The sequence below is a fragment of the Condylostylus longicornis genome, unplaced genomic scaffold (assembly GCF_029603195.1).
Source record: "Condylostylus longicornis isolate FDR11 unplaced genomic scaffold, ASM2960319v2 ptg000026l, whole genome shotgun sequence".
In the NCBI taxonomy this organism is placed as follows: domain Eukaryota; kingdom Metazoa; phylum Arthropoda; class Insecta; order Diptera; family Dolichopodidae; genus Condylostylus; species Condylostylus longicornis.
Genome location: NW_026577995.1, coordinates 2,204,474 through 2,223,625, shown reverse-complemented (window position 1 = coordinate 2,223,625; position 19,152 = coordinate 2,204,474). Strand labels below are relative to the sequence as shown.

General features: G+C 23.7%; 2 protein-coding genes across 6 annotated transcripts in view; one reads left to right on the top strand and one right to left on the bottom strand.

Annotated features, from left to right (window-relative positions):
- Positions 1–19,152, top strand: part of LOC129607094 (putative uncharacterized protein DDB_G0282133) — a 130,852-nt gene that overhangs the window by 53,124 nt on the left and 58,576 nt on the right. For 2 of the 4 annotated variants that reach the window (XM_055517824.1, XM_055517825.1), the window contains one exon: positions 1,227–1,570. The gene's annotated coding sequence lies outside the window, so the exon portion shown is untranslated. Of the gene's footprint in view, positions 1–1,226; positions 1,571–15,498; positions 15,610–19,152 lie in introns of those variants that run through there. The other 2 variants (XM_055517823.1, XM_055517822.1) reach the window with 2 other exon arrangements.
- Positions 8,074–13,845, bottom strand: LOC129607096 (uncharacterized). Of its 2 annotated transcripts, none has more exons than XM_055517828.1 (2): positions 13,294–13,845; positions 8,074–8,388 (listed from the first exon to the last, which is right to left on the bottom strand). In XM_055517828.1, the coding sequence occupies exons 1-2, from the start codon at positions 13,444–13,446 to the stop codon at positions 8,116–8,118; spliced, it is 426 nt and encodes a 141-aa protein (XP_055373803.1). In that variant the 5' UTR covers positions 13,447–13,845; the 3' UTR covers positions 8,074–8,115. The 2 variants fall into 2 exon arrangements, with proteins under 2 accessions (XP_055373803.1, XP_055373804.1); XM_055517829.1 differs by lacking the exon at positions 13,294–13,845 and adding an exon at positions 8,482–8,605.

Below are 19,152 nucleotides of genomic sequence, written 5' to 3'. Positions count from 1 at the left end.
AGATTTATGGGACAACAACTTTTTTTTCTTTATTTATTTTTTTGTTTCTTATTTTTTTTCCTATTATTAGAAAATGCAGAGGAAAAAAAACAAAGGAAGCTATTCACCTACTACTATTTGTTCAGATTTTGTATTTAGTTTCCATTAGAAAAAAAAAATGTGTACCAGTTTTACCGACAAATTTTTTTTGATATTGTTTTATATAATTTGATTCCCCTTGTGGTTAATGCTGGTACTAATAATGTACGTGTGATATGTGAGTCAACAAATTAAAAAAATTATTTTATTCAATAGGGAAATTTTTTATAGAAAACTCAGTTATTCTTTTCTAATTTATATTTATATGTAATTATATTAGGAAAAAAGAGAAAGGCAACTTTTACATTCTAATATCTAAAATATATGAGTAAAATTACAATGGTTTAAAATTTATTACTGTTACAGTAATTGCATTATAAAGTGCATTTATACCTTCTAAAATTTAGTGATCCGCATATTAAATTTGCAACATTAAACCAAATTGTTAAAGAACGCCACAAGTAGTTTATTATATAGTGTTGCGGGAGAAGTTTGTGACATTTGATTTTGGTATTTTATGCAGACTTGTTTGTTGCCATTAGGAATTAAGCATACTAATTTCGTAAAAGTACATGCTTCGAATATTATAAGCAGCCGACTCAAGTCGATTGTTATAAAGAGTACAAACTTTATAGATCATTTCCGTTCATTTGTTCACATCTCGGGTCATATTAAACTGAACTAAGGAAAGTGAAGGCCGTTGAAAATAATAGGCACTTTTATTCGCAAAATTTGTATACAAAAGACAGTGGTGGACATATTATTCTATCTGATCGAAACGGAGAGGGAATTTTTATAATCACTTTCTTAATCTAACCATTAAACAAATCACAATCGCTAACAAAAATGTTTAAAACAATGTTAATTGCACAAATAATTGTCAAACATCAATGTGTCAAATAATTAATTCATAATAAAAAGTATAATCATTATCAAAATGTAAATATAAATGTATGTACATGTACATAATTAGCATTACAGTGTGCGTTATAGATTATGTACGTACATTTCTTATGTAATATAGAATATACATTAATATTTACATATACATATACTTATATATAATGTTTTTCGTTATATGTATTAAGAAAAGAAATAACTTTTTAACCTAATTTTTTATTTTCTCTCATTTTTTTTTCTCATTTCAGGCAAAGCTTCAAACATTTTATACTTTAAGTAGTTATAAAATTAGTGCTGCAAGCTTTGTAGAATTTCTTCTATACAAAAGAAACACAGCCTCGCTAGCAGCTATTTATATATACATATTAACATAATATATACATAAATATATATATTTGCATTGATATTCTATATTTTTGTCACATCGCAACTGAAAAATTGACAAGGCTTTTTAAAAAAAAATACAAGAAAAAATCGCATTTTATATTTTCTCAATTAAAAAAAAATTTATTGGAAAAAAATTTTCTAGAAGCTGCATTTTAACACAGCAAACATTAATTGTTTGATACATGCCAGAGAATCTAAAAAAAGGGTATGCAATGCTTTTATATAAAAATAACATTTTATATTTGTTTTTTATATTTGTTTTCATACTTTTAATATATAAATTAAATAATAAATAATTGTTGATAAATAAATATTTTTTTAGGTTAAGTTTACATGAAAATAATAATTATTAATACGCATATTATATTATATTGAGTGTATGTTCTAACATTTTCCAACAATTATCTTACAATTTATATTTTTATTCCAATTGTTGCTTTATATAGTCATATTAAAAACAATTGTCTTTATAAAAGCATAAGAATGTACAAAATTGTAACATTGTTTTAACAGAATGAGCAGTTTTTAGTTTTTCAAAACAAATTATTTGTTTGAATCGTTGTCATTTTCTGTATTAAGTACTCGTAATAAAAACTCTTTTATGTGTTATACAAAATTTACACAATTGACTCATTGTCAAACTAACATCTTTTATAAAACTTCATTTCTCTTTGAATCGATTCATACTGAATCGATATTTTCTGTACAAGCCTTGTTTAATTAATTTTGCCTTAAATTAAAGTGTGCTTTATTGAAAATTTATTATTCAATTCTTTTTTAGTTCAAAAGGAACCACTGATAATGACACGGTAACAATCTACATTAACAGTGACATGAGATGTTTTTTGAAAAATAATAAATTTTTAAGTCGCGTCACAGCAAATGCCGAATTTTGGCAAATGTAATACAATTTGCGGCGTTTTTTGGTGATTGGTCTTACGCAATAAGCAGTAACTTTGCTTATTAATGAATCAGTTGATGACTTTAAAATAAGCCTTTTTGCAAACAATTTTGTGATAAAACAAATTAGAGATAGGTATCGCAAATACACAACTGAATTCCAAATTAAAATTAGACAATTGGATAACATTTTCCTGTACCGGTCATTATGATATTTAAAAAACCTAATTTTAATGAAAAATTAAATTCTTTAGCAAGGCATTCTACTTGAATTTCAATCGGGTCACGTCTAAATAAAAAATATTATCTTTGTTTCCAGTAAAGTAAACAGACAATTTTATTTTAAGAAGTTTATATTTATAATTAAATACAATTAATAATAACATTGCATAAAACAAAATATAAATTTTTTAATTAAATTTTAAAATAAGTCTAATTTTATATTTATTTATAACAGTTTATTATTAATTAAAAACTATAATTTTTTTATCGAATATTGAAAATAATTACAAGATGAACTTTTAATTTTCTAAAAATATAAAAAGAAATGTTAATGAAATTGGGTTATTTTGAGTGTTTAATGCAATTAATTTTAATGTTATGCCAAAGTCAAGCACAAAAAAGGTTTATAAATTAATAAGATATTGTGAATATAATATTAATGTATAAAACATTTTCAATATTTTGCATAGAAATCTTAATTAATTAAGTTAAAATGCTCAAAAAATTTCAAGGACGTATTTAACATTACAGAAAATAATTGAAGTTATTAGACTCTTTATTAGGTGCTCAATTACCAAAATGCTTACTCTTACTTACATTTTGTTTTATAATACATAACTTTAGGTCTCACATGTTAGTGTTGAATTGGAAGACAATAGATTTTGCATAATTGATAAAACAATAAATAATGGATGAATTAGTCCTTGTCGCTATCGCGTGCCTAATGTGACAGATTATTTGATATTGTGACTGAACACTTCGATCTAAACCCGTTTGCAAATATAGCTATCCCTGCAGAAAATGCAAAACACCAGTGCGAAATGAAACGAACACTATGTCGTTTCTGGAACTTACTATAGTATGAGGAAAGACAATCTGAACAAACAATTACAACTTGAAAACTAATCAATTTCATATTTTTTTGATTAAATTTAAGTGATTTCTGAACAGACACACAAGTGTTTCTTATCTGCTATGATTTTCCAATAAAATAAAATCGATTGAGTTTGTTTGTATGTATTTTCTTTTGTATATGCTTGCATACAGAGCTCATTGTGTTTAACTTAATTTGAGAAATCGCAATACTCAATTATTTCACCCACCAATATTTTAAATTTATTTTAAAAGTTTTTCATTTGCATTTAACAACTTAAAAAGTTGAATTTCAAATTAAGTGCTTAAATTTTCAACTTTTTTTCTTGAATTGTATATGCACTCTAAAGTTAAAGGACATTTTCATAAAAAAATTTCAGCTTTTGTTTTTTTTTAACTTTTCGTTAAAAACTTAAAAAAATTTTTTTTGAGTGGATTTTTTACTTTAATTTTTGCATTTTTCATTAATTGTCTTGTTCTTCTTTAATTTTATTCGGCATTTATTCAGCCTTTATGATCAAAAATAACTTTTCGACCTTTTCAAATATTGAAAAAAAAAATCATAATTTGAATAGCTTTTAATTAAACTTTTTCATTTTTTCGATTTTTTTAAGTCAACCAATGCAAAAAAAAGGCAAAAAATTATTTAATCTGCTTAAATGCCGCTCATTTTAATATAAAATTCATTTTACATGTAAAAATAAAGTCAATTTTAATTTTAATTCTAAAATTATTTATTTTTTGTATTTTGGTTATGGGAAGGATAGCCATTTCGAAATTGATAATTGAAAAACAATTTTCTGATTTTTCATTAAATTTTCTCTCTTACACGCACTCATACACTCATGGTATATATAGTGTGTGTTTGTAATGTGTGTTTACGTTTTTGTTTAATAATTTTTTTTTAAAAAGAACAGACGCAACCTTAATTTCGTTCGGTTTTTTAGCACATTTCAAACAAAATTGAAAAAAAAAATGTTATTATTATTCTGCTGTATGTTATTATTATGCCCGTCCTTTTGTCTATTCGTCTGTTGACAAAACTTTTACATCTTTCAATATTCAAAACTAATATTGTATACACAATTGAATCATATAGGTACCTTCCCAGAACATCATCAATCATGTAAACTATTTTAATTTCCAAGGGACATCATATATAAAGCAACTCGTGTCAGTTGATCTTCTATAATTTATAAATAAAAATCTTATGACTGATTTTGATGTAGAAAAGGGAAACAAGGAATCAGCCATATTTAACAATTAGTTTTTGAAAATGTGAACATCAACAAATGCAATACAATATCATAAAATGACAATCATTTGTGTTAGTTAAAAAACTACTCGTAATTTCAAGATTTTTGAAAATTGAGTGTAAATTACGTTCTGACAAAGTGCCACTTTCCTTAAAATCGCATAAAAATAACGATGAAGTTTGTTTATTCATCCTGAAGCTATGCAATAATTGTGATAATAATATTATTATGAATATTTCTCTATTAATAATTAAGAGAACAATTCAAATGTAAAATCTATATAAAAGTAAATAAATAACGGTAAATGTCTTCTAATCCGAAAATATAAATAAACATTTTAAATGTTGAATTAATTGCTTAATTCATTTATATTGGTTCGGATTCGTAAAAATGTTATTTTCATTCAAAAATTGTTTCCACCTGGAAATATGCTACTTTACAAACTATTGCTTTGATTCAAATTAATTTCTCTTTATTATAATTATTATTATCCTTATTAGGATTATTAAGTTCCATTTTTATCGTACACATGTCTTCCCAAATGATTAAAAAACTCAAGGTTAACAAGGAAAATATTTATAATTATAATTTGAATTCAATGAAGATTTTTCGTTTTTTTTTTTTTGCTTATTTGTCAAAAAGGATTCTTCGTTTTTCTATTAAAATCCTTTTTTTTTTTTTATTTTTTAATAAAAATTTTTGTTTATTTTCACGTTATTCATTTTAATTTCTGCGAAGAATTGATGTACATATTTTATGTGAGAATAAAGCGTGTATGAGGGGGTGGCTGAGGAGAATTGGTTTATGAATTTTTAATGAATTTTTGTTTTCTAATTTAATGTTCATTCTGGGGTTTTCTTTTATTGATATTAAAGTGGAAAAGTTTTTCCTTTTTCGGAAGAGGAAAAAAGCAAAAAATTGTGAAAATAAAAAGATGAAATTTTCTTTTTATTAGTTTTTGTTTTGTTTTCAGTTTTATATGGAATTGGCTAGAATACTGTGTTGCGCATACAAACATAAAAAAAAAAATGTTTTCCTTCATACTTTTTTTTATGAATTTTTATAACTCTTAAAGTGAAATTTTTATTACGTATTAAGTGAAAAATGTTAACCATAATTTTTATAGTTCCTATTTAGTGTATACACAAACATATATGTGTATGCATATAAGCCTGTTATATTATCCAGATGTCAACTTTTCAAGTAGACATTAGGGATCAAACATTTAAAAAAACAATAAAATATAAAAATTGCCTATAGAAAATATTAAGATAAATTTTATTTGTACCTAAATTCGCTGTAATTGGATTTTGATGGTGTGAATGGCATAATGGTTAAGTAATTTCATAAGATTAAAGAGTACTTAAAAAAAATTTTATTTTCACAAATCTTAGTTTTTGTCATAACTGTTCGACTTGTATTAACAACTTTGGAATATTACCAAAAAACTGCAAATTTTTAGTTTTATTTACAAATTTTTAGATCTCTTTTTTAATTTCACTGACATATAAATGATGAACATCAGCATGTGTGTGTATATGTGACCATCGACACAACTACAAATATCACTTCAAAAAATTTATGTCTCTTTTAAAGACGAGAGAGCAGGACAAATTTGGTTTTCCATATTAATGGATGTGCTTATTAGGCATTATCTTTCGATGGTCCATTTGAAAGAGATGGGCAAGACGGAGAAGCACTTATTATGTGAATAGGCATCAATGGCTTGCCTATGACTGATAGATTCTTCGGAAGAGCTTTGGTAACCCAAATGGAAGTCTCGCAGCTTGAGGTAGTTGTTATACTACAATTTGTCGTATTATTAGATGTAGGAATCGATCATGGGTAGATGAAAAGAATATCAAAACGTCATCATTTGTGTTAATTATGACTTTGTTGGAATTTTGACATATCCCGTGCATTTCTATCGCAAAAGAGAAAATTTTCATTTAATAAAAGGTAATGGAATTATTTTGTTCCTGTTTAAGTATACTGTGTAAAATTCTTTATAGCAAATGTTGCAAATTAATGAATTAAATTTTTATATATAAATTTTAATACAAAATTTACCGTCTCCAACTTAGGGATTCTTCAATATTTTATAAAAATTTTATTAACAATTTAAAATGTTTAATTAATTAATTGAAATTATAAATCAAGAAAAATATTCTTATTCATGTTTCAAATTTAAATATATTTTGCATATTAATTTTCAAGGGTTCTAATATCAAATTTCAAGAATATAAACTTGACGTTTTTTTTTTGTTTTCGAATTAGTGAAGCAGAACATTATGTTTTTTTTTTATATAATCGTTATGATAGTTATGAAATTAATATACCATTATTTTTCTCTGTAATTATTGTACAAATTGTGGAATTAGTATTTATATTAGATGGGAATGTGATATTTATTTATTATAATGCAGCTATATGCAATCTCAAAATTAATACATAAATCTAATATCAAATTACAATTAAATTCTTATGAAAATATAGAATCAAATTTCATTTAAATATACGGTATTTCAAATTAATATAAGACATTTTGATTTGCACAACATGTAGTGCAGAAGTAAGATGTTTACAATATCATATGAATTTTTTTAAATTTCAATAAACTATGCAACCACAGAAAATTCAAAACTTAAAATTTTCTAATACTCGTACTTTTTCCATACTTTTTTTAATCTTTTCAAACATTCTCCGCCTTAAGTCGAATTATAAATAGGTGTATTATGATTTTATTAAGTTTGGTTATGTTTGGTTGAAGTGGCTCCCGAAGGACACACTGAGGCCATTTAGGCCCATTGTGGTACCGCCCGATTTCTCCATTTAACCACATCGTCCACTTACAATAATTACGGAACAAAAGGTGTAATTTCAAACAGAAACTCTATTATGTTTAATTTAACTGTAATTCACATATAACTTTTTTAAATTTATTCCTTCTTTAATGTTGGCCCTAAAAGTATGCAATAAGACTTTATATAAGAATATAAGTAAACAAAATCATTAAAATTTGTTTAAAAGTGTCGAATTTTCACTTAAATTACAAATTTCACAAGTTACAGATTTTAGTTACATCGACTGTATTTCTCCTCTATGAATTTATTCATTTCTAAATTACTTATATATATAAAAAATTTTGTTGTAAATATATTCCCTAATTATTCCCTTGTTTCACCTAATAATATTAAAATTATGAACAATAACATACACTAATATTTACTAAATTAATTAAAATTTCTATAAAACAATTATGTAAGTAAATTTTAACCGAATTTTAAACTCATGTACCAGAATTTAAATTCGTTTATACAGAAGGAAAATGTTAATTGGAGCACAGATTTTTGAATTAAATATTGACTTGAATTTAATTAAACTAAAGTGTTCAATAAAACAAATTTTTTTATTTTAAATTTCAATTAATATAAAAAATTTGAAAGTATGTGTACATTCCCAACAATGTAATTTAAAAATTTATTAAAAAATTGTAAATTTAATATGTTTTACCATTACCATAATAAGTAATTACTGATCCTTTAGATGGGATCGTACTATAAACAACTGGAATTTGACCATATGTTGAATAAGTTCTATGAATAATAGTTGGTTCTGGTCTATAAAAAATTGTACTTGATCTTGGTATAGATGAAACTTGTGGAACTGTTGAATATATAATTGTAGGAAGTGGTGCTACTGGTAAAGTACGATAAGTTGTTGCAGTCCCACCGCTGACAAATAGTAGAAATAATGTGAAATATACGAAGACCTAATTTTTAAAATTAAATTTGTTAGTTTAGTTCAATCTTGTAATTAATATTAATTATAAATTATTCAGTAAATTTGAATAATGTAAACTCACTTTCATTTTACAATTCTTTAGAATTTGAGAAATGATAATTTTAATGTTTTCAATAATATTTTTGAAATTAAACTGAAATATTGAAGATTATATTAAGATCTTTTTATACAAATTTTGAATTTAAATTTAGATCGAAATTTTGGAAATAAATAATGTGATTGATCTAATTAAATTAAAGATTAAAAAACCAGTAATAATTTTGAGTAATAAATTAAGTTTAATTTCTCAATTTAAAAATTTCAACATTGAATCCTTATGTCAATTTTGTGTTTTGAATTTTTAGTGTTTTTTTTTTGTTTAATAATAAAAGTTTATTTGTTTTTTTGGTTTTGATCAAATAAATCAATCGCGATCAAAAAATGATCAAAAAAAAAAATTATTTTATTGAAATTTTGACAATTCTTTTGTCAATAGTAAAATTTATTTCCATAAATTTGAATTTAAATTTTGATATACAAAATTTAAAAATTACAGAATAATTTTCAAGGTCAAAAATTACTAATATAATAAATGCAAATAATTGCCATAATTGTAAAGCTTTTTTTGTTCATTGGTGAGAGTTTTTGACACTTAAATTACTTTTTGAAGTTTAAAATATTGAAATCAATTTAACCGGATTCAGTTTCAATTTTGATATTATTTGTCAAATACTCGTGTTACTTTTGTTTAAGTGTATATCAGAAGACCACAGATAATTGCACACTTGGTGAATGTAATTTGTTTGCTTTATAATGATAACCGAATGAAGAAACAGCAAAAGGTGTGTAAGATGTTATTAAAAAAGCACGCGAAATTTTATTTTCCGAATGCCAAACATACATCTGTCAGGATAAATAAAATTTATGGAGTTCTTGTTAGTTTTCGTACGGAGTTCGTCCGCATAAGCTTTGCATGGATACTAAAAAATAATTTCCAGAATTTTTCTGAAAATCGAACTGTACGCGAAATATACAATATATAATACATCCAGGTAGTATCTAATTCTATGTAATATTTGTACTTAGTATGCATTGTGTATTTTGGGTGAATTTTTTGTTAATTTTAGACAACAGGTGGAAATCACACAAATAGGCAATCTTGCAGTTTTATTCTCTAATGTACGAAATATTAGGTAATTTTAAATTTAATAAGAAACAAGGAAAACAAAATAAAGAAATAAATTTTATAGAATTGTCAATATTTGACAATAATCTAATTTTTAAATTACTCTTACAAAATTTTTAATTCAGTTAACAACCTTGAGAAAAAAAAAAACAATTTACCCATTCACCATTAACACATTGTAAATTTCTCAGAGAATTTATGACTTTTAAAAGCATATTTCCGTTATGATGTTAACTAAAATCCATATAGGATATGCAAATAGCCATAAAAAATTTTACAAAAAAAAAAAGGAGAGAAAAATTATTTTATCAAATTCAATGCTCACTCTTACAATTAATCGTTATTTGTTTGTTCTCTTTCTTTTTGTTATTTGCATACATACATAATAAACAATCATTTCGAAATTTTAATATTATTTTGGTATTTTTATGTACCACACAATTAAATTTACTATGTGATATACACGTATGTATATATAGTATTTGTACCTTCTCTAACTTAACACACATAAGTCCAGAATAATATTTTCTTTTTTCTATCCATTAAATGCAATCAAATTTTCTATACCCTTTTATTTTAAATTCCCCCCTTATAATTTATAAGACAAAATGTATAAAATTCATTATGTATTTATGGTGAGTCAGAGGAAAGAACAAAAAAAAAGCACACAAGAACAAAAATGAAGTAAAATGAACGTATTATAAATGTACTCGAGTGAATACAAAAATATCAAAAAAAAAAATGAAAACAATGAAAAGTAAAACGGAAAAACTTAAAAAAAAAAAATAAATGACTTAAGTAGAGATGCTTGAACATCATCATAGAACATGAATATAATGAACACATACACAATTGGTATTTTGGTAAGACCAAAAAGAAACTGAAGAGATATACCGTATACATTGTATGTAATCATTTCTCCATTCATTTGAATCCGTCATTGTCCTGATTATAAAAACAAAAAAAAAACAAAGAATTTCTTTACCATTTTCGGTTCTTTAAATGGAAATTTATTATATTTGACAATTTGAAAATTTTCCTATAGAGGGTACATCTAACAGTTTCAAGGGAAATTAATTTTATTTTAAGAAAAGAAAAGGACAAAAAAAAACAAAATTTTTCTTATCCAAAAGTTACTCTTAGTCGTAAATTATTAATCTATATTCTTGGAAATTTTCTAATAAACTTTTTTAAATTACGTAGGTTTCAAATTAAAATTAAATTTTGTTCTTGTCAATTGCTTCTATAATTTGTAGTACTGTTTTAAATTTTAGTAAGTAAATGCGTTTTTAATCAAAGATTTTAAAGCAAAAAATTTCTGTTTATTTTCAAATGTTTAATGCTTTAGAAAATACATAAACATATGTAGCTATACATATTTAATTTAAATTCAACCATTCATTGTAAATTACAAAGCACAAGCAGATACAACCGGTAAGTTTGATTATTCAACATTTCTCTGCTAATTGCTATACACAGATACTGACTATTTCTCTCTTTTTATTCTCTCAATTGTTTTATTTTTGGAATATCCCTACATATCACTGTCAAATACTCGTATATATATTTTCTGAACATTCGAAATTTGAATACTCAAATTTCCAAGGCGAATATTTCGCATTTCGAAAATATTTTTTTATTTTTTAAGTTGAATACATTGAAATTAATATAAATTTTAGAAAACTCAGTGTGAAAGAGCAAAATATAAATCTTTTCGGAACTGAGCAAACGTGTCTTCTACAAAGTAGTGTTTTGTGCTCTAAAGAGCAAAAGTCTCAACAGTGCTTTAGTTCTAAAAAATTTTAATTTAAACTGCTATGGAGAGAATAACAATTTACTGCTCTTGTAGGTACTAAAATGGCATTCCTTTTTTTTGTAACAATTTTATAATCAGTAATGTCAATTGTAGGGTTGGTCAATTAAATTTCCTTGATCTGAAGGCTTCAATTTATTCTGCATAAATTTTCTAATAAATTCGTTTAGAATTTTTTTTATAGAAAAAGAAAAAAGGGAACAATATGTATACATTATTTACTACCCTTGAGATTTTGTGAGTTTATTCATTTTATAATATAAAATCAAGAATACAAGATATAATTTTTAATATTATTCTTGATATTTGTATTCTCTTGTTATATAAAATATTTTCTTTATTTTCTAAAAATTGAAAACCTTGAAATTTTTATTTAAATGACATAAAAATCAATGGATTATGTACTTGACATTTTTTTTGATTTATCCTAAAAATCATTTAATAAATTTATTTATTAAATTTATTTATTTATTTATTTATTTAATAAATTTATTTATTAAAATAATCATCAAAAAATATTTAGTATAAAATTATAAAAGTATATTCTAGAACAGCCATTGAATTATCTAATTTTGGATTATATAAAACTTTTAAAAAAGAATTAAGTGTTAATTAAATTTGCCACACGAAATTTTGAATCTAAATTTAATATAGAAAATATTTAATTTTTAAATAAAAATTGATGAATCTTGTAAAATGACACATTAATTTTTGTTGCAAAAAAATCATAAGCATTAATTTTTGTGTATATTGACATTTGCGCGTCATAGAAATATCAAAAATTATAAGTTAAAAGAAGTGGTTTTTATAGGGAATTTGTCTTTATTATTATCACTTAAACTATCGAAACAAAATACCAACTTTTTGTTAAACTATGTATTAGAAAATTGAAATAGGATTAATATATGCAATATTAGAACAAAATTTTTTAATTCCAATAAATATCTTCAATTGCTATTTAATATTTTCTTTAAAATTCAATTTAATTTTATTCCAACATTTGCGAATTAATTGTTAAATGAGCTCGTGTATAATAATTTTAAATTTTATTTTATTGCATGTGTACACACTCCGAGGATAACCGAAGATAAAAAAGCTTAAACTCAGTTTGTGTACAATTTTTTTTTATACAGCACATTTATTATGGAATTAAATTTCAAAATCTTTTTTTTTTCATTCAAGGATATTATGAAATTCAATGCTTATCACATTTTACCTTGTTAAAATTGATTACTTATTTTACATTTTGTATCCAATTTTATGAATGTATTGGTATACAAAAATAGATAAATAGATTTTAAACGATACACGTTTCATTTCTTAAAATTTGCAATTCTCTTAACTAAATTCTGCAAAAAAAAAAAATATTTCTTGCAAAATTTTTTAAATAAACATAAATTTTTTTTTTCTATTCTAGAAGGAAAATTCTTATGAATAATTTTTAGTCCTTAATGAACTGAAGTTTGTGTCCCGGTCCCCCTATATTATTTCATTGGAATCTAAATTATATATTGCGTTCTTTCTAAATGTATATTGGATGTCTTAAAATTAACACGTACAACTGCATATACGTATGTTTATATGTATGTATTCCTGAATAATATAAGTGAATGTATATAATGTCAATATATTTATATTTTATATAAAAAATTACATATTTTTAATATGAAACAACCAGTGATAAAAATAACAATAATATGAAATTCTTCTCTTTTCAACAACCCCCACATAAAAACATTAAGAGATTTCCCTTTCGTTTTCCATTTGAATATAAATTTATGTATGCATGTACATATATGTGTATGTGTGTATATACGTATAAACAAACACTACATTATTTTATATATTGTTTTTATTTTTCCTATATTTTATGTAATTTGTATAATAAAACTTACAAACAAACAAAAAAAAAAGAAATAATACAAAAGAGGAAAATGAAAATCTTTAAAGAATAAAAAGAAAATTCCACCAGACATGATGGTGGCGCGGCGATGGCAAGTAAAGTAAACGTGTACGCTTTTAGAATATGAAACATTTTTCATACTCATTTTCTTTTTTTATTGTGTTTTTTTTGTCTTCTTATTCTTCTAATCATTTTAACTCAAACGAATGAGGAATATGGAAAAAAAATGTGAGTCGCCTCGCACACGAATCGAATGAAGCATAATTCTTTCTACTAAACTGTCTAACAAAATCTCTCTTTATACAAACAATTTTTTTTTTTTTGCTTTTTCCTGAATTAATTTTTGTAACCCTGTGAATCACATTTGAATTCTAAATATATATAGTACATTTTACATTTCGTTCGTAATACTTTTTAGTATTTAAAAAGGAAATTAATTTAATTATTTAGTTATGATTTATTTATGTAATGAGGGAGGACCGCTATTTTTGTTCAACATTAGATATAAGAATAGGAATCTCAACATGACAATAATAAATCTCTTATGACATTAAGATGGCAGCTTGTGAAAGAGAGCAAAGTGGAAAACATCTGCTTCATAAATGTCATTTTGTCAATGTTAAACAAAAGGTAGAGAAATATATTGAATTGTGAATAAAGATTGGATTATAAGTAATAAATCTATAAAATTAGCTAAATATTTATTTAAATTAATTTCAAATCTAAAATACGTCAAATTCGTAAACCGTAACTTGTCAAAAAAAGACGAAGGTGTTGTTGTTAAACTGATGGCTCTGCTGATGGTGCATTGTTTTTTTGGAAAAATATTCAAGCGGCTAGGAGTCATAACAACTACAATGTCTGTTGGGAATGTCGAGATATTGCGGAAATGAAGTACATGGAACATGTTATTTGTGCTTATTCGTCTCCGATTTGGGAGGGGAAACGCATCCTGAGATCCTTTGTTTACGATGACCTGGAGGATCTGTCTCGAGAATCTTTGGTTAATTGGTTCCGATAGATAATTTGTGGGATTTGTACTACATGGCCTTTTGGTTGGCCTAGTGCATTGACTTCGGGTTGGTGGCCGAACGAGGTTCTCCTCTCTTATAAAAGACTTATCATACGCATTGACAATGACTGTTCTATTCTACTTTTTATTTTTATTATATTATTATTAAGAACTTGTCACATGTAATGAGAATGACAGTTCTATTCTGCCTCTTATTTTCATCCTATAGATCGTTTTAGTTGAAATTTTCACTGTTTTTCATATTATTTTTCTTTTTTATTCAACATCATATCATTATGTTTAAATATGGAAAATTTTTTCAAGTGAGAAACAAAACAAAAAGTTTTTCTTTGTCCAAAGCAATGTATATACATTATAGAGAAAGGAAAACAGAAATGAAATGAAAAATATTTTATTCCAAAAAAAGAAGTAAATGGAAAACTAGAAAGAGAGAGAAACAAAACGAAAAACGAAAAGAAAATGATGAAATAAAAACAGAGAAAACAAAAAAAAAGATACGAAATAATAACGAATAAAAGAAAATTAAACGAATGATTAGAAGAAGAAAGAGAGTACAGGGAGAGAAAAACCGAAGCATCCAGCGGGGAAGAGAAATAATAAGCCAGCAGCACTAACAAAACAACGGTAAACATAATATATTATTATTATGTATCCGTATAAATACATACATACATATTGACATTAAATGTGTGTGCTGTGTGCAATTATACATTTATACATACATACATAAATAATTTTTGTATATTTTTCATATTTTCAACTATATATACATATGGATAAAGTCAAGTCCAAAGACGAATAAAAATGCATTATCATCCTTAAGGAATGTTTCATTACAAGTTTAGACGCTGATGTTAACGGTATTAGAAATAAATATAAAAGCGTATAAATGATAAAAGTTTATTAATGAACGCATACATACGTGGTTTTTAATATATTTTTTATTTTTTTTTTTAAACTTACTTTCAATAATTTTTATTTAATGTATAATTTAAAATTTTAATATTAAGTTGAATTAATTCGCGTATTAAGTATATCACGTATATACTTTAAATTTTTCGTGTCGTTTATTTCGTATAACAATAATAATATGCGTTTCGTGATTATTCGTTTACAGACACAACTATATAATTAATTATACATCTGTAAACTTATATAAACGTAATATGATGCATGTATCGGAAAATGTATGCACTTGTCGCCGCGTTTAAAAAAGAAACTTTGAAATATTGTTGTCATTATTAAAGTGGAATTTGAGGAGTATACAAATAAAAAGTAAATAATAAACAAAGTTTAACTAAATTAAATCTCGTTCAATTTGATTGTGACATTTAAATTTGTCGTGGCATTTAAAATATTTTTGTATTACACTTTAGAATTTCATTTGAAAAATTGTATGTGAAATAAATAAAGTGTGCTGGTAATTTACCACCTATTAGAATTTATTAAGGATACACTGATGATAAGAATGAAATTTTTTTTTAAAGAGCGTATGCCAATTTTATTTTAATAATAAAAGTTCATGAATATTTAATGAGTTAAAAGAAAAGGAAAAGTGTTATATGAAAAAAAATAAAATTAACAAAAAAATGAAAATTAATTTTTAAATAATTTATTAGATATAAGCGTCGTATGTTTCGAAAATGTACACACATCCAACAGCACATAAATTTGTTATAATGCATTTTGATTTGACAGAAAATGAGAATGTTTTTGTTTCTTTTTTTGAAAATTGAGAATTTTTTTTGAAAATTTTTTAAAAATTCTTTTTAAATTAAAAATGAAATTTAATAAAAATAATTGGAAAATAATAATTTAAATTAAAAAAAAAAATGTTTATTTTATGTTCCATTTTAAATAAATGACAGACAACACAAAATGAAGTTGACATTTTGACAGTGTAAATTTACTTCAGTGAAACTTCTTTTGTTTTTTAAATTTTGAGAGAAAACAAAGGGAAGAGTTAACAAAAAGAGAGAATAAATTCCTCCTCAATAATTTCTTTATTTTTTTTTCATTTTGTTTTGACATGTTTAAAAATTTGTTATAAATTTTTCTGAAAATTTGAAATTTAAAGTGGATTTTATTAAAAAAAAAATACAAAACAAGTACATATAATTAAAAAGAAAACAAATCCTCTTCATATTGTTTTTATTTTTACTCCTTTGAAGTTCGGTGGTACTAGAAAATTTTTATTTATGAATAATATTAGAATAAAAAACAATAACAATAATATCACATAGTATAATTTCAGGCGCCGGTTTTTATCATCTTTGTTTATACCCAAGCGAACGTATGTTCGGAGTGTATTATAAATTTGCCTTATCGTTTGTAATGCTAAGAAATAATGGTTCAAGATATAGATATAAGTGTATGTTTTTAATTTTGAACCATGTCTATCGGTCTATGCCTCTATCCGCCCGTGTCGAAGATAATTCAAAAACTAATTGAGCCAATTTCACAAAATTTTCACAAATGATTTATGATAGTAAATGTCAGAACCCTATTTAAATTGGATGTGATCGAGGCAGAGGTTCGGTAGTTGTCTTACAACTTTAAAACTTATTTGGCGTTATCTCAGAAATTATTGGAACTCTTATAGCTATAGAAATTTCATAAAATTTCGTTTTAGTAGCTGTTATATAACTTCGAAAGTTATTTGATCGTATATTATAGAAACCATATTCAAATTATACTCGTAGTTCTAAAATTTTGCATAATTGCAATATATACAAGTACAGAGTAGCAAATTTATAAAATAAGGTCATATGAAATAGTATGGTAATTACAATAAAACTCTTTAAGATCGTTCATTCGTATGAGTATCACAAAGTTGACACGGTCAACTCCACCTATTCTCATTTTAATTCTTATTTTATTTTATTTTTTTTTTTGGTTTGCATTTTTATTCTCTTTTCATTATAAAATTTTCGTTTGAAAAATTATTTTTCTTTTATTATTCAAAAAAGAAAAAAGATTAAAGCATTTTCGTTTAAGCGGCGTTGAGCGTTTTTATAGCCCATATGTTAAATAAAAATGCATACATACATATACTTACATATGCATGTATAAATTTTAAAGGAAGACTATAAATTAAAAATAAACAAAATATTCAAAACATACATACATGCATATACGAAATTTTGCATATATAACCCGTGTATATTAATGTATAAAATAAAATATTAAAGTAAATTTTAGTAAGGAAATTGGAGAAATAAAATAGAAAAAAAGGAAAAAATAATTTACTATTATAAAGATAAAATTTGTGGTTTATGTGAATTTTAATTTTTCAAAGTGATTTATAAAGTTATTTAATATACACTGAGAAAAAAAAACAGATTATTTTTTATGAAAATTTTGTCATAATAAATTACTAAAACTATTGTTAGTAATTAATATTAATGTTTTCTTTTTTATATTTGATTTTTATCAAAATATAAAATGGTATATAATGGTATATAAATTGGTATATTTTATTATATAATATTAATAAAATTTATATGACATTTACATGGAAATATTTTTATTATAAAAAAATTTATTAAGAAAATTAAATAGTTTTGATAAACCTTACTGCATACAATACTTGTACTAAAATAAAAGAACTTGAAAAGTAAAAATTTTAAATAATAATTTAAAAAATTGTAATTATTACAAAATAACAATAATTTACAACACAAAAAATTTAAAGAAATTTAAATTATTTTTAAGTAATTTTAATAAAAAATTTTAAACAAATGGTAAAATATTTTGTTATTTTCTAATGAAATTTTTTGGAATTTAAAACTATTAAAATTATTGTCTTAAATTCTTTCAGTAAAATATACATTAATTGCAAAATTAGTAAGTAAATAAAAATATCAATTAAGATTTGCAAAATTAATATTTAATTGCATAAATTCCAAGAATCATTAAAGAAAAATCGATTATTATAAACACAAACTTCATCTTTGAAAGAATTTTTTATTTTTTTTTTAAATTAGCAACTTGTTTATATAGTCTTAGTTTATATTATAATGAAGAATAATAAACAGATATTCCGCCATTTTCTAATAAAAGTATTCTTTAAAATGAATAGTCGCCATCTATATTGTGATTCATGTGTATATGATTTTAATATTTATTGTATTTGTTAATACAATAATGTTAATGAGCTTAAAGGAATGTTATAATTTCAGGTGTAAATTTATTGATATTATGTTTTTTATGGCTATTTGATTCTTAAATTTGAATTCTTTTTGAGAAAATTAGTGATATTAATTGCGTTTTTAAATTGTAAAAGGAGGCAAAATAGTATGATTAAGAATTTCACTTTTCTAATTTAGTATACAACCGTAGTACTACATTCAATTTTAAACTCATCTCTTTTATTTCACTAAAAACTGGGTTCCATGCTAAGTTTGCTCAATTTCCATTACAACTTATAAATACGAAAAAGTAATTCTCCTTGAGATCACCTTGAGTGTTGGTAATATTTACTGATTGAATAATTTGCGTTTTTACTATTTTATTTACTATACTTTGCTCGTTTTCTAGTATTCACAATAATGCTAAGTTAAAAAGTGTTTGTTTTTTCTGAAATGCAAACGAAAAAGTATTAAAATGACCATTTCAAATAAATACAATTTAATTTAATCAAAAATCAATCAATTAAATTGCTTTTATTATAATTTGGAGTGAGAATACATTCTGTTCAGTGTTTTAATATCCACCTCTAGTTTTTGTGTTGTTCCATAAAGAGTTAATTATCATTCACAATAATTTTGACAAATTTATATTTATTAAATAATTGGTCTCTATTGAAAAACTTATTTT

Bases quoted from the DNA above. Each gene is read 5' to 3' on its own strand.
- LOC129607096 (XM_055517828.1), bottom strand. From the start codon at position 13,446: ATGAGTATGAAAAATGTTTCATATTCTAAAAGCGTACACGTTTACTTT. The intron at 8,389-13,293 runs GTAAGTTTTATT...TTTAAAAATTAG, and splicing joins TCTTTTTTTTTTGTTTGTTT to GTCTTCGTATATTTCACATT.